The following is a 15,179-nucleotide window of genomic DNA, read 5'->3' on the forward strand; positions in this document are numbered from 1 at the left end:
TACGTCACAGAATTGAAAAGCGAAACCCGGAAGAGACGTGACACCAGGCGGGCGCCATCTTTGTAAGGGCATTCTTATGGCTATATATAATAAGGCTATATACGCATCATATACGTATTCAACTTTCCATTTTAAACTACAAAACTATTTGTAGAAATATCCAAATATAAAACCACTTTTATAGATCATCCCAAAATGACCACCACGGAAAACCAACACAAATGCACAAGGTTCCAAATACATAACTATGAATTATGGTTCATCTTTGTCCACTGTTTGTTGAAAATAGTATTTAGTTTGCCATAAGTAATAAAAGATTGCTGAAAGATATCCAGATAGATAACCAGTATTCCCTTATCACGTCAGGGTCAATGTCATTGCAGTCACAGCGTTGTCATTTTCAAAGGCAAACCCAGTCATCCATAGAGGCTGGAGTTATTATTGCAGAAGGAAATGCATCTTTGTATAATAGAATATTTTTATTAAACAATACAACTTAAAGTGACCAAGACGTACCATCGGCCATGTGTCTATACTCCTATGATTTCTACACAAAGACCGAAAGCTTTGGTTACAATCACAATAATGAATTGTATCATAACATTGGTCTTTAAAACGATTGACATTGGTATAAAACATGAACTGTACAAGTAAACGTCAACTACATTTTTTTTGTGAAAAGATAAAGGAAAAAGCAAATACAAAAAAATAAAATTACAACTTTTCATTTCACAGAAGCACGATTCAACTCTTCACTTTATGAATGCAACATCTGGAATCTTGCCATCCGCCTGAAAATAAAGCAGAAATGACATTACATGACCTTGTTATTAAAGGATTAGACATTTATGGAAAAGCAGAAAGCCAAAATAATTTTATTTACTTAAGTTACCTTCAACTGAGTGAAAATCTGTGCTGCACGGTTGAAATCCCATTCATTGTCTTGCAGACACCTGAAACAAAGAACAAGTACCGTATGCCGATGCTTTTAATAAGCATAATAAGTATTATTATTACAAACAGCATGTACAAAACAAGACTCACTTTTGGGACCATTCCAGGTTCATGCATGACTTCTGTGAAAAAGCCGTGAGCATCTCTTGCTGTGGGGCAGTGAGGGTGGGGACGGGGCTCGAAGATGGCGTTGGGGCAGGAGCGACAAAAGCTCGCCGGATCTCCTCTGTCGTCGCCATCCGGATGAAAAGCTGGTCGTTCACGATGCACAGACTGTGGGCCAAGAAAAGGAAAGTAGACATGCAATTAAAGAAGTGAAGACTTATATTGAGAACACCAACTTCATCTCGGCTTACCGAGTAATGAGTATAGTTAGGGGCTGTGTTTAAATGAACAGAATTCAGTCTTCATTTTGTATTCACATTTTCATAGAACTACATTCAGTCCCAAACAATCTACCCTCATTTTTAAGGCAAGGTGCAAAGGACAATAACAAGATGTAAACATACAATTAGGAAAACATTACCCAGTATTTCCTGCCGGGACTGTGATGAACACTCGAGAGAAGGCCATGGTAGACTCCCGAGATTTACCATCTACAACAACTGAAAAACAGACATCACATAAACTGTTCAGAATCAGAATCAGAGAGGTGAGGACGGACTCAGCGATGGCGGTGTAGATCTGCACCAACATCTAGGTCGGCAGCTTGAGTTTCCTCAGCTGCCGCAGGAAGAACATCCTCTGCTGAGCCTTCTTGATGAGGGAGCTGATAGTCGGCTCCCACTTAAGTTCCTGGGTGGTGGTGGTGCCCAGGAAGCAGAAAAGGTCCACGATGGAGACGGGGAGTGATGATGAATATATTTATTAGATAGAATGTTAGAGTACAAGTACGGTCACACAGTAGCATGTATTACAGTACAAATAAAGTCAAACATCCTGTCTAAGAGGAGCATTTCAAAAAAGCCCTTGCGGTCTTGTTTCCGTTGAAAGTCTGTGAGAGCGAGGGGGGACGGTGGGGCTTTGACTTTCCTGAAGTCCACGATCATCTCCACTGTTTTCTGGCTGTTCAGCTCCAGGTCGTTGCTGCTACACCAGGACACCAGCCGGCCCACCTCCCTCCTATAAGCAGACCCCGGTGAGGTCTGCAAATGTAATCAGTTAAATGGACTGATGGCTGGAGGTGCAGCAGTGAGAAGAGCCAGGGGGAAAGTACACAGCCCTGGGGGGATCCGGTGCTGATAGTCCGAGTGTCAGAGACCGTAGTCCCCAGCAGCACATGCTGCCTCCGGTCCGTCAGGACGTCAGTGATCCACCTGCGGAGGGAGTCGGGTACGTCGAGGTGGAGAAGCTTGTCCTGAAGCAGTCCCGGATGGACTGTGTTGAACGCAAACGGGATCCTGGCGTAAGTTCCTGGGGAGTCCAGATGCCGCAGGATGAAGCGTAGGTCCAGATTGACTGCGACATCCACAGACCTGTCGGCTCGGTACGCGAACTGCAGCGGGTCCAGAATGGGGGGCGATGAGGGTCGTAAGGTGGTGGAGAACCAGGCGCTCAAAAAACGTTATAACGACAGATGTCAGCGCGGCCGGTCTGTAGTCGTTAAGCCCTGTGATCCTTGGCTTCTTGGGGACAGGAGGATTTGAAGCAGGAGGTGTTAAAAGTGTTTTGGGCATTGAAGACAGGAGTCGGCTCACTGGCACAATGTTTCAGGGTGGAGGAAACATTGTCCGCAAAGCCACGTCTCCATAAAGCACAAAACACAATAAGATGAAAAGTCCTTATTTCTCCTCATCGGCAGTGCCAGCTCGTCCATCTTGTTGCTGAGAGCGCGGACATTAGACAGAAATATTCCAGGTAAGGGCGTGCGAGATCCGCGTTTGCGGAGGGGGACGAGAACGCCGGCACGCTTCCCTCTTCTCCAGCGCCTCACTTGTTTTGGCCAAAAGACGGATTAATTCCGCCGCAGAAACTTAAAAAACCGGTAAAACGTTCGTGGGAGTAGTGGATCTAAAGTTTAGTAGCTAGCTATTCACGGGTGTAAGAGCATACCGGCGCACAATTAACGTGAAAAAACAAACAAAACAGGACACACGATAGCACCAAGGCCAACCGGATTACCATAAAAACATAATTGTGATGACCAAAGACCAACTTACCTTCTTTAAAGACTCCACTGATGGTGAATGACAGTAGCGTGTTCTGTAAATTGAGAACAGTTCAGCAGAATGATTAAAAATGAGAGAAACACCAGAGTGCGTGCCGACAGAACAAATATTAACTCACAGTGCAGGTGTTCACATCCACGGTAAACGAGGCAATGTCGTGCTGAGTCTTGGGCAACTCATTGAGAAAAGCCACCACGTTCAGTCGTGTGTGTTTCAGAAGTCGGTATCGTATTGCTAAAAAAAGCAAACGATTTAAAGAGGGACACAAAGTCAGATCTCCTAATCACATAAATATGCCCTTTTCATAATTCCGATATATTTACGCGTCAACAGCTCTGTGGGAAAACTCACTGGAGTCTTTGATTCTTTTCAGGTTCCGGCTGTCTTTATGATACTCGCCCAGACTGCTCCTAAAAACCAACAGGGGTACACAGAACTAGTGTCACACTCAGATGGGGATGAATGGAGCAACAAGTCATCTAAAATTAAGTTTGAGTCTACCATTGGAAACATTTGATGAGACTTCCCATTGCTTCATGTGTTGATCAATATGGCTACATATCTATTGCCGGTTTAATTGATAGGGATAGACACATTATAAATAAAGCTATCTAATGTAAGCATCATGGTGCAGAGCCAAGTGCTCGCTTGCAACATTTGTACACAAGTGTGTATCTTTTGCTGCAAACTTACCGTGAGGGGTTCTGGGTGGAGTAAGGAGTTGTGAGGGATAACGACGCTCCATCGTGGTAAGCATCCAGGAGTGGCTGTCTGTTCCCGGAGTCATAGATGCTGTAATACCTGCAACACAAAGGCTGGACTTTTAGTGTTCGACACATGAAACTAAAGCTAATTTAAAAAACAAAACTACGGATCAGACACTAGTTTGATAAAACCAACCCTGGTGGTGAAATTCAAATAACCTATGCAGGAAGACTTTCTTATTAAAGGCAGAAAAACTCACTGTTGCAAGAACCGGAGGATGAGAGCCTTGATGTCGTCTGAGCCAAAACAGCTGCCCTGCATTGTTAATTGACAAAAGGGTTGCTCAATCGATAAAGGAGACACACGCTGTCGAGACTTTCGAAAGTAAAACAATGCAGCTTAGAACATGCACTTCTGCCATCTTGTAGAGGCTACACAGGTGTCACGTGCATCACATGACAAAGACATACAATAAATTACATGTCTAAACAAACCACCTTGCAAGGGGGAATAGTGGTGGCTGTTTCAACATCAAATCCAATGGGTGGGGGCAGGTCATTGCCATCCTAAACAGAGATCATAAATGAAGAAAGATACATGAAAGGATATGATCTGACTGCATGCAGATACTAAAACATGACTTTAAACCTTAAAAAAAAAGAGAACAGACTAGACGAAAATGACTTGAATCATTTTTAAACACTACAGTGTTATAGAAGTATCAATAATGAAGAAATTCCATCCATCCAGCCTGAAAAGGCTCCGAAGGCCGCCACATTTCCACTCACTCAGTTTTTGACTTACAAGTTTCAGCAGCCGTGGGAACCTCTGGCGTACAGCACTGGTACAAAAACAAAAAACCATTACCGTCATCAACCACATCAACAGGAGTGCCAGTCGCGCCTGCTGACCCAATTAATGCCACTTTGTGCCTTTTGCTTAATGGCATCTTGTAATTTTATACTGACAATATCACTGGGAGGAACACTCAAGTACAGGTACACTGAGACATACGAGTATATCCACAAATTGATGGTTTTTCAGTCTCGAGTTGTGCCAATCAACAGTTCTCCATCCCCATATTGTACTTACCTGCAGGCATACTCACCGTCTCCCCCCAATATGGAGAAAAAGACTGATCTGACATGGGGAAGCAACATCACTTGGAAACCAGTGACAGTCACTATTTACACCAGTGCTTCTCAATTATTTTCTGTCGCGCCCCCCCCCTAGGAAGAAAAAAACATTTTGCCCCCCCCCCCCCCCAAAAAAACAACACACTATCGTATCCTTATTAACATACAAAGAAATATAGATCAACTTACAACAAAGAATAACTATTACCATTTTTTTTAGTCTGCAACCGAAAATAAGGAAGTCTGGTCTTTCTTCTCTTCTTCTCCCACCGTAGATTGTTTACAACCGCTCTTCTTCTGCTAATCCTCCCTGCGCGCACTCTGACAATCAGGGCGCCACTGCCAACTACTAGAGTGGATGTGCAATTACACTTTACTCTTGTCAGGCAAAAAAACATTTTCTCCGCGGTCACAGGCGCCCCCCCTGACATCGCACCGCGCCCCCCCCCACCATTTGAGAACCACTGATTTACACTAATGACTTTCAGCAAAGAATGACAGATCAGAGAAAAAGAAAAAAGAAAAAGAATAAGGACGTGGCCTCAAAGCACGCTGCACCCAGCAGCCCCCCCACTCATCTTAGGTCCTCCCCTTGCTGCCCGACAAAACAATCACGCATTGTGACCATCAATGCTCAAAGGGGCTTCGTGAATATGCCTGGGTGGACTTCTTGTAGAAATTAAACTTTGTTTAATTTGGGCCAAACCCTCAAGTTAAATAGAGAATGGAAAATCACGAAGCGTTCAACTTCTCTCTTCACAGTCAAGCTTCATGAATTAGTTTCAGCCGTCAGAAACTGCAAGAGGAAATGTATTCATTATTCCTCGACTCGGGTGTTTCAGTGAAAACTGAACTTCATTTTCCAGTTCCAAAACATACGTCCCTTGAGAAGTTAGGTACAGGGTACAGCCAAACTCTCCACATCCTTCACTGAGTGGCAGAGGCCTGTTTTAGGCAAAAGAGTACCAACTTCTCTTTGGCTCATCATTAAGAGTCCTTGATAAATGCTCTTACGCCCCTCTGCCCAAGCCCAATGGCATTTCCTGTCAAGTCCCATCACAAGTTTTTGTCATATTCCCAGCAAATCAAAACTCTCAGGGACTGAGGTCGAGTAATCGTGACTGTGCCTGCCTTAGGTCGTCCCAGGGTTTTGAGGTGGGATCTTACCCGTCATGGGCTATCCAGCCTTCCATACCCGTCTCATACAGGAGGCCTAGTGGGCAATGGTGCTATGAGGGGAAAGGAAATCCTTCTGTGGACTTTCTCATCCAGATGTCATGTCAACTTGCAGTGTGTTCTCATTCCCTCTCCAATAAACGTCTTTGCTCAAGAAATAGTTTTGACCCCAAAAAATTGTTTTTCCAAGCACGTGCATTGGTTCTGTTGTAATTCAACACCATTATTATTTTACAGCATCTTATGGGACAAGCAATCAAGATGTTTTTGGGGAAGTGTTGGGTACAGCATCAATGAGAACCACAAAACAGAACAAAGCTTGAAAGGAGGTCCCAAAGGGAAGCTGAATATCGGGCAGCAAGAAACAGCCTCTTCAAACTGTGAAGAGCTAAAAGCCAGCTGGTAGAAATGGGGAGCTCCATCAAGGGCGGACGTCCTCAGAGTATTGTTCGGAAGTAAAGGATGTTTAGTTTGCAGTGTGTACAGGAAACGTTAATCAAGTGAGAAAAATGTCCGCAACAAAACAAAACATTAATTTAAAATAATTTCAAATTAATCTACGGGATTTTCTTCCCTTCTTTCTCACTAATACAAGACTTTAATGCTGAATGCAAGTCGTCTCCGCTTCGCGATTACGTTCATCCATGAATGCTTGAAAGTGGTTTCAGTTATCATACAAGCACCATGTACACTTCTAAGACACTGCAGAAGATTCCTAGACACCTACTTGCTCATGGTAAAGTGTGCATTGTTGTGTGTCACCCCCGCCCCCATCCCTCAAAAACACAGACCAACCTGATGTACGAGGCCTGATCCTTGAAGAGGTCACACAGCGGGTTCCTGTTAAGCCACAGTTCCACCAGCTTTAAACCTTTCAACTTGTCCAGCTCCCGGTCTGATTTCAGCTAGACAACCACACAAAACAGAACGAGTGGGTGTGAAATAGCATCTGAAAGTAATCTGGCCAATTCAGGCTTGGTAATTCCCTAAATAAAACCAGAAGTCAGTTTTACCTCATTGTGGGAGAGATTGAGGTTAGTCAGACGAGGAACCCTGGAAACTATTTCAGATAGCTCGTCCAGTTTGTGAATGCGGTTGTTACTCAGGTTCAGGCTAGTCAGCTGACAAAAGAGAGAGATACAAGTGCTTTTAATTTAATCCATCAAAAGCAACCCATTCACAACCGAGAACAATTCCAAATCAAAACCGTTTTAAATATTACCTCTGGAATGTTTTCTTCAATGACCTTGATGACAGCTTCCATGCTCGACTTCCTGTTCAAGATGACTTCAACGTTCTGGGACACCAGGTCTGTCGCATAAATAATTACAATATAACATATTCAATAGATAATTGAAGCCGTTTCCCGCATAATTGCCAGATTATAAAGAACACTCATTGTAGGACAACACTGTAGCGAGTGTTGCTTCGATTTTCAATCATCCAGAACAAGTTCCAACCTTCAAGAACAATACGGTGACCTTTTGCTTAGAGCTGAGATTGGGTTTAGAACAGATACTTATAAAAATAAACCATAATTCAGTGTTTTAATGTCGTGTCTGAACAACAAGTTAATTGTATTCCTATGTGTACTGTGAGACACTTCATGAATCGGTCTACACTGCAGTATGACATCAAACAAAAGATGTGTGCGTGTCAGAGTATGTTTACCCGGGTCTGTTCGGATGTTGTTCAAGTCCAATGCTTGCTGGGAGCCATCAAAACGTTTTGCCATACATTGCTGAAAATGAATGACAGTAATGAAAAATGATCAGCACAGTTATGTCTTCACAAGCTGGCATGTCCCCCCGGCCCCTGTAATTACATAGACGGACCAATTGTAGTAGACAATGGTTTCCGCACTATGTCATCATCCTGATTTTCAAGGTGTGAGGTTGATTCGTCCCACAGTCATGCGTGTACGATTTACGGCTAAACTCCCGTTCTGCTGTACGTATTGCAAATTAAATTCTGATCAGAGCTTGAGCGATTCGACTTATCTCATGACGGCACTGTTCTGGTTTTTACTGCTACATTTCTCTCACCTTCAGATGCTCCAAGTGTTCAGGCTTCAAGTCAGCCAGAAGGAAGGATGGTGGAGCGCTGGGGTTCACATGCACTTCCACCTTGAGGAGACAACCGGTGCAATGAATGAGAATAGTGTAAAATGATCTGATGATAAATTTAGGAATCGGAAACATCTGAACCCTGCAAAGTTCTGCATGCAATTAAACCATGTGCTTTGATTTTTTATTATTATTATTATAAAATCTTCAACCTACATTTAGAGATGGCCCGTTTGTAGTGACACTAAATTAGTTCGTATACAACTTGCAAAAAGTAAGTTCTTTAAATTCAGACACGAAAATGCCAGCTTGTAAATCATCCATTGTACAAAATAGGTCTTTGTCACTAGAGGACTGGTTTACCCACTGTTATTTTGTCAGGGTAAATGCACGGTGATCATGCAAGTCAATTCAAAAATCATATAACATTCAGCTTACATTAATAACCTCAATTATTTTAGAATGAGCCCCACTAAGGAGATTGGTTGCGCACGTTTAGCTTTTCGACCGTTAAACAATGCCAACTCTTGCATCTGGACTTCAGTGCTACATGTACTTAACTGAAGTCACAGGAGTGAGCAGTTTTACTGCAGTGCAAAATGAGTGAGTCGACTTTCTGCAGGACATAAAATAAGAATTCCACGATTAGCTCAACATACCTTATAACCATCGGAGTCTGTGATCTTGTGGGAACATTTGTGCAAGGCAGTTGAAGCAGAGGAATCATCCACATAGAAATGGACCCTGTTATGATCGACATGGTACTGGATAGATTTGAAGAATAAATTAGAAAAGGACAATAAAACAAGAAACTATTCAACATTTATTTTACATGCACAGTGTTTCCCGTTTTCCAAATGAAATGCCATAAGAACTTTTCTTTATTTTATTAATTTACAATTAGCAATCCGAAAACAGCGCTGAACCTAACCTGTACAGGTGTGAAGGGAATTGGGCAGATGTTCTGAAGAGCTGTCAATAACCATTTCTTGTCATGTTTTCTTCCATGAGGTATCTGGCATAAAAAATAAATATATTATCACTTAACGGATTGTGAGGTTGTGAGCTTAACATGTTGTGAGTAGGGAGGTCATGCAGCACACAATACTAATACACATAATACACACCGTTACTTTGTACCAGCCCGATCGGCTTCTCCCTCCTCCGTTGTTGCCTCCTCCGCTCCGATCTCCTCTGAAGCTACCACCCCCTCCTCTACCACCTTTGCCTTGTCGTCTATCTTTATCAAATCTTCCTTCTCCTCCTTTTCGAAAAGGTCTTCCATACGGTTTGCTGATAAAAGAAAACAATACAGGTATTATAACAGTATAAGGTTTGGGAATCCTTATCCAATTAGTGAATGGGTTCAACAGTCATGCAACAGGGAAGGTAAATATTTTATTGCTATATTAATCTATACCTTAATAAGCACTCCTCATCGCTCATGCTCGATGCTCATGCTTGATGACCCTCAACCTCAACAGCGCTATTTTACACATTGGGTCTCTTTTGCTCACTGGCGCACTACATTTAAAATCACAGATCAATGTGGCAGTATTCCAGTTAATCTGGAGAAGATTTCCTTGTGGTGTCCTATAGTCATAACTACAGGGAGGAGGATGGCAGAACACAGATTACCTTTCCACTAACTGCAACTAGTGGAGTTGGAAGACACCCAAACTTACAATCTGTGCTGGGAGCTGTTGTCCTGAGAGTTATCACTCATAGTGACGTCTCCATCAGTGTCCTCAAGCCGAGACCGTGGCCCGGGACCTCCAAAGCTTCCAGAGTGGCTTCCTCGTTGGCGGTCTCGACGAGATCGGTCATATGTCCGACCCTTGTAGAAGCCTCTGCTTTTACGGCCACGAAATTGTGTTGCAGTTCTATCATCGTGCTCTGAATGGAGGAACATAATTAAAACGTTCTTCAGTTTAAATCAATACATCACAGTGACACAAACATATCTGTACAAAGTTCTATAATACATTTTGAAACGTAAAAAAAATACACAATAAAATAATATGTAACAAAAAAAAGACAATATTGTCACAGCATGGATCGATTACTGGGTGTCTGCTCTAGCCTGTGGTGTTATCAGAATCAGAACACTTTATTAATCCCAGAGGGAAATTCTATCAGCAACCGCGATACACTCAAGATACATCAATACGAAATTACAGTATTCACATAGCGCATTAGAAATAGTAAACTATAATATAAAAATAAAAAAAGCAATAGAAGGTTACAATGATGCATTGTTCATTTTATACGCTACCACCTTAAGCTACAACAACACAGTACTAATGCTCTAATTTAGCAGGAATGGGTCTTCCAAACTATCAAATTACTGCTGAAACAGGGGAAGAAAACAGCACCCTGTGTCCTGGCTTTTTCAGCAACTGATCTCAACGTACAGGCCTCTCTCTGGCATTGTAACCATGACATAAGCTACATAACCATGTCTTAAATACCTGCTCCAGGCTGGATTAGACATAATTTACCTCCTTGGACCATGTAAGCGGGGTTTCTGACCTCTCTTCTCACCATTAAGTCTCCGTGGTCTGAAGAAAAACGGCACATGACATGACATGCCGTTGAGAGCAGTTACTCACCGTTGTGGTAATGTCCGCCATCCGCCATATTGCTAGAACAATGTTAGATTAAAAGCGAAAATCTGCGCAAAATAATCCCTATTTGCGATCACTTTATTCTCTCTTTGACGAAACAGCAAGTTTAGAGAGCCTTCACTTCACGAAGCCGGTCAGAAGATAAGCAAACACGGCTATGACCTTATCAAAAGGACGTGGTCGGAATGGCTAACAGCTTAGCACACTTCTACTGCGTGTTGACAAGCTGCTACCGGAAGTCCCCGCGTAGATGCTCACTGTTACCGGAAGCAGAACTTCCGAAGATATTCCTTTCCGGAGTAATTTAAAATTTAATGTTATATTAATAATCGTAATAACAATAATATCTTAAATAATAAAAGTAACAATGACCGATATTATTATCGTATGAGACTGCTCCTATAGGCGCACATTTTTATTTCGTTGTATAACGATGCCATTGAAAAAATCTCGCATTTTATTTCTAGTATAGAGGCTAAGTGAATTATTTTGCTCGCCAACGAATAAAGTAAGGTTAAACGTAGCAAGCAATATCTTTGCCACTCATTTTTTTGTTCTTCTGTCAAACACATTAAAATCTTTCCAATCTCACTCAAAAAATATTGGATTTTGGAAAAAACTTTAAATTAATCTAATATAATAATTATATACTTTTTAACATACAAGTAATCATCATGTACTCATTAACAAAATATTTAAAATATTATGTTTTCTCTTAAATTGTATCCTAGATTAGGACTCCTAATCTATTTGAAACATAAGGCTACTCTTTAAATCATTCTCAAGAAATGTTGCATGTTGATTCAAAATGTAGCTATTCACTAGCACAATTAATTAATCTAATCGTTAAATAATATGGGATTAGAGTGGTGTTGGTCAATAGGCTATAAAACTACACAAATTTGGTATACTTAAATAATAATTACTGATAACTTAATGCACCAATTTCCACACATTTGAAGAAATCCCAGTTTCTTTCTTGACCAGGTGTTACTCATGATGCAAATTACAGCTACAACACTATTATCTACTCAGCGATTCAAGCATAAACGACTCAGCTGGGACGACCGAAATATACTTCATCAGACTAAAGCGATTCAAACGCAGCGAAATCAACTTCAACCAAATGATGAACAAAGATAAGGAATGGTCTAGTTATGCAAGGTGTAGCAGCCGCCGCTGTGATAAACCATGAGAGTTTAGTATTTAACGTGAATCACCGACACACCGCAGATCTCTGACCACGTGAATTACTCCACCGACCCAAAGGAAAGCCTGTTCAAACTGAGGATTCCTCATTAACTTACCGTCATCCATCACATGTGCAACCACGGCTAGGTTAGGGTAGCTCCTTCGGCTAAAAGCCACGCGGTCCATCGTGAAAACTCGTAAGAATATCTGTCAGAACTTAATTTTCCGTTAAAACAGAATAGTCATTTATAATTTATAAGGGTAATTCGTGTCACAATTTTTTTTTTTTTTAGCTTACCTTATGCTAACTAACTTGAAGCACCGCACTGTCATGCGCTAACATTAGCTCGACAGCTACTGGATATCGCGCTAACGCGCTGCAGTACTTTATTTGCAAATTACGATTTTACAATGAATGTTTCTACTTAAAATAAAATAAAAGCATTGTTTTCTTTTGGCGAGAGAACCGCGCGCTTCTCTTTCTCCAACGCGATATTTACATGGTTCCCCCTCGTGGGCAACAAGGGAACTGACTTTAGAAGGAAGGAGACTGCATCCGTGTAAGCATTAAAAAAACAGTTTTATTAAACTTTATACCATCATGTCACCTACCAAGGTAATTCTTTTTAAACTTTATTGTTTTTACAACACCAAAAACAGGCAATTCACATTACAACAAATAAAATACAGAGATTGGCTCAAATTCAAGATGTCTGGTTACACAACGAAGAGTTATAAGCATAGTGAGGAAATAATTATGTATATACACAGAAAATGTCCAATTTAAATTGTGGTTGGACAGTCAAACATTCCGTCAAATAAACATATTGTGGTTTCTGTATGCATTGGGCTACAGTGGGTGGGCAGGGCCGAAGCTGATTTAATGTGATTGTTTTCCTTGCCACAATTAACAAAATACATAGCATATAGCATTGATCAGCAGTAAGTAGTATATAACTTTTTGACAGTCGTGTTTCGATTCTACCTGAGTCATTGTCAGCCACAGATCTCTCATAAAGCGTTCCATCTCATAGTCAATACTAAGCGACTGCTGCTCAAAATACCTGCATATGGTTGAAGTACAATGCTGGCGGTGTCTATGTAACTGATGCGACATCATTGCTGTTCATGTTGCTCTCTCTGTTGGACAATGGTCCATCTGTTCTCAGCTGTAAACAGCATGGAGGAAAATACAGCTTGGGTGGGTCAGAACAACAGCTGAGGGAAAACGTCTGATCGGGGTGGGTCTCCTCTCACCTGATCAGGAGTCAAAATGAACCTGATGTAGCTGAGGCCTAAGAGCAGACTCAGGAAGAAGAAGTTGCTGGACACGCCCACCACAGCTGAGAGGATAGGGAAGTGGAACAGCAAGTATCTGCCGGAGGAGGAAAAAAATATGCTGAAGGTATTAGACATAAAAGAAAAATGTCATTACATTATATGATGTTTTCGGATCTATATTACTACCATATTAACATGTACTGCATGATGCATTCTACTCCTACTACAGTTGGATGGTAGTATTTAGAATGTTTATTTGTAGTACTGTGGTTATGTGAGAGCCACATAATCAGATGAACAGCACTGTTTTCAGCCAATCCCAGAGCATTAAAAAAAAGTTTATTTAGCTGTAGAAATGGACAGATTCTCTCAACGTTTAAAGGAACACTTAATTCTTCCGTTTATCAAAGCTACCAATGGTCACTGTTAGCTGTGTTTTGACACCAGGTTCATGTCACAGGCTTGTGCACCATGCTGGTGCATCTTACCTTATGCCAGTGAAGATAGGATGGATATGGAGTTGAGATGAGTAGATCTGCACCTTGTTGGACAGGATCTCAATGACAACGGAGGTCGCGGGGTCGTACTGTACATAGAGATAAACTTAGGAACAGGACGCTTGATGATATTCACAGAACAGTGCAGGACTCACGGGGCTGTTCATGTACGATGAGTAGAGCTCCACCTCCAGCTCTTGTTTCTGCTCAGCAACGCCTCCCAAGAAGGCCGGGAGCCACAGCAGCAGGTTCAGGTTTCTCAGCAGGTCTGAATGGTAGCGCAACATCGTCTGACCACAGCGGGACAACGGCGTCACCAGGACATACTCATTGTATATCCAAGGCATAGTCAGTAATATAGTAATCGAGTTGCAGTGGAGCTCTGTGAGAAGCATAAATGGCCCCCTTCTGGCTCTGGTGAGGCTGTGTGACTAAAAGATGATTCTGCATCAGTGCGAGTGCGGTACTCACAAAGCGAGAACTGGAGGCTGACGCCAGTGGGCTTCTCTGGGAAAGACACAGCAATGCAGTAGAGAATCATCGGTGGTTGCAGGAACCAGAAGCATTGATTATATATGTATACAAGACCATGTAGAAGCTGATCAAATCTTATTGGCTCTTACAGTGTGAGCAGATGAGGAAGCGCTGCCTCCATCCACAGAGAAACAAGTTGACTTGATCATGAACATCCCCAGCTCCTGATTGGCTGGAGAGTCAGGCATCTCCAAATGCAGCGAGATCTGATAAGGCTGGCCAAATGTCAGCACCTGAATGAGCGTTTTAAAAAGAGCACAGAGCTTGTGTAAGCAGTAGACGTAAATATTCACAAATGCTCATGCTGTATGTACATGTTGGTTGTTCCTTATCAGTGAGACGTTGGCCACTGGATACGAGCACAAAAACAAAGCCGGAGATTCACAGCCTGTCCTGCAGACACAGATGTAAATGTGTTAGAGAGTTTAAAGCAAGACAGTTGGAATTAAACAACACGTATTTACACTTTTTCTGGTACACCTGAACAGGACTTCACATACACACCTAAAGTAATAGTACACAGGAAGGGAAAATGCTGTCTTGGGCATGTACGAGAGGTAAAAGTTCCAGTACAGAAAAGTTGCAATCCAGAAGAGCAGAAAGAGAACAGAGAGGATAACAAAGCTCTGTGTAACTCTCTGATGGATGCGTGACATCGTTCCACTTGCAGCATCCCGGTCCCTCAGCAGGACCCTTCTTCTGACGATGGATGGTCCTTCGTCATTTCTTGAACACAAATTAATTTCTTGATCCATAGGAACAGCTGCAAAACCACAGAATGAGAACAAATTAAACAAAGAAACAAAAAAGTCTCATAACAACAAGATTCAAAATGTAAAATAAA

General features: G+C 41.9%; 2 protein-coding genes across 2 annotated transcripts; both read right to left on the minus strand.

Annotated features, from left to right (window-relative positions):
- Nucleotides 1-125: 125 nt before the first annotated feature.
- Nucleotides 126-10,845, minus strand: LOC137914856 (nuclear RNA export factor 1-like). Its single transcript, XM_068758352.1, has 21 exons — nt 10,818-10,845; nt 9,891-10,101; nt 9,333-9,498; nt 9,137-9,220; nt 8,865-8,969; nt 8,185-8,265; nt 7,811-7,880; nt 7,362-7,450; nt 7,153-7,260; nt 6,935-7,044; nt 4,632-4,668; nt 4,325-4,393; nt 4,087-4,142; nt 3,816-3,923; nt 3,474-3,532; nt 3,241-3,356; nt 3,114-3,156; nt 1,481-1,559; nt 1,045-1,227; nt 893-953; nt 126-791 (listed from the first exon to the last, which is right to left on the minus strand). The coding sequence occupies exons 1-21, from the start codon at nt 10,843-10,845 to the stop codon at nt 753-755; spliced, it is 1,902 nt and encodes a 633-aa protein (XP_068614453.1). The 3' UTR covers nt 126-752.
- A 2,275-nt stretch (nt 10,846-13,120) lies between these two features.
- Nucleotides 13,121-15,090, minus strand: LOC137914855 (seipin-like). Its single transcript, XM_068758351.1, has 8 exons — nt 14,840-15,090; nt 14,641-14,728; nt 14,425-14,568; nt 14,273-14,308; nt 13,957-14,091; nt 13,793-13,890; nt 13,281-13,398; nt 13,121-13,192 (listed from the first exon to the last, which is right to left on the minus strand). Exons 1-8 carry the CDS (start codon nt 15,088-15,090, stop codon nt 13,121-13,123), a joined length of 942 nt encoding a protein of 313 aa, XP_068614452.1.
- Between the last annotated feature and the right edge of the window lie 89 nt (nt 15,091-15,179).

This window comes from Brachionichthys hirsutus, unplaced genomic scaffold, assembly GCF_040956055.1.
Source record: "Brachionichthys hirsutus isolate HB-005 unplaced genomic scaffold, CSIRO-AGI_Bhir_v1 contig_1472, whole genome shotgun sequence".
In the NCBI taxonomy this organism is placed as follows: Eukaryota; Metazoa; Chordata; class Actinopteri; order Lophiiformes; family Brachionichthyidae; genus Brachionichthys; species Brachionichthys hirsutus.

Coding starts and splice junctions, on each gene's coding strand:
- LOC137914855 (XM_068758351.1), bottom strand. CDS start 15,090: ATGGATCAAGAAATTAATTTGTGTTCAAGAAATGACGAAGGACCATCC. Junction 14,729..14,839: donor CCTGTGTACTATTACTTTAG/GTGTGTATGTGA, acceptor CTGTGTCTGCAG/GACAGGCTGTGAATCTCCGG. Junction 13,891..13,956: donor CATCGTACATGAACAGCCCC/GTGAGTCCTGCA, acceptor CTCTATGTACAG/TACGACCCCGCGACCTCCGT.
- LOC137914856 (XM_068758352.1), bottom strand. CDS start 10,845: ATGGCGGATGGCGGACATTACCACAACG. Junction 9,221..9,332: donor CGGGCTGGTACAAAGTAACG/GTGTGTATTATG, acceptor TTTTTATGCCAG/ATACCTCATGGAAGAAAACA. Junction 4,394..4,631: donor TCCCACGGCTGCTGAAACTT/GTAAGTCAAAAA, acceptor ATCTCTGTTTAG/GATGGCAATGACCTGCCCCC.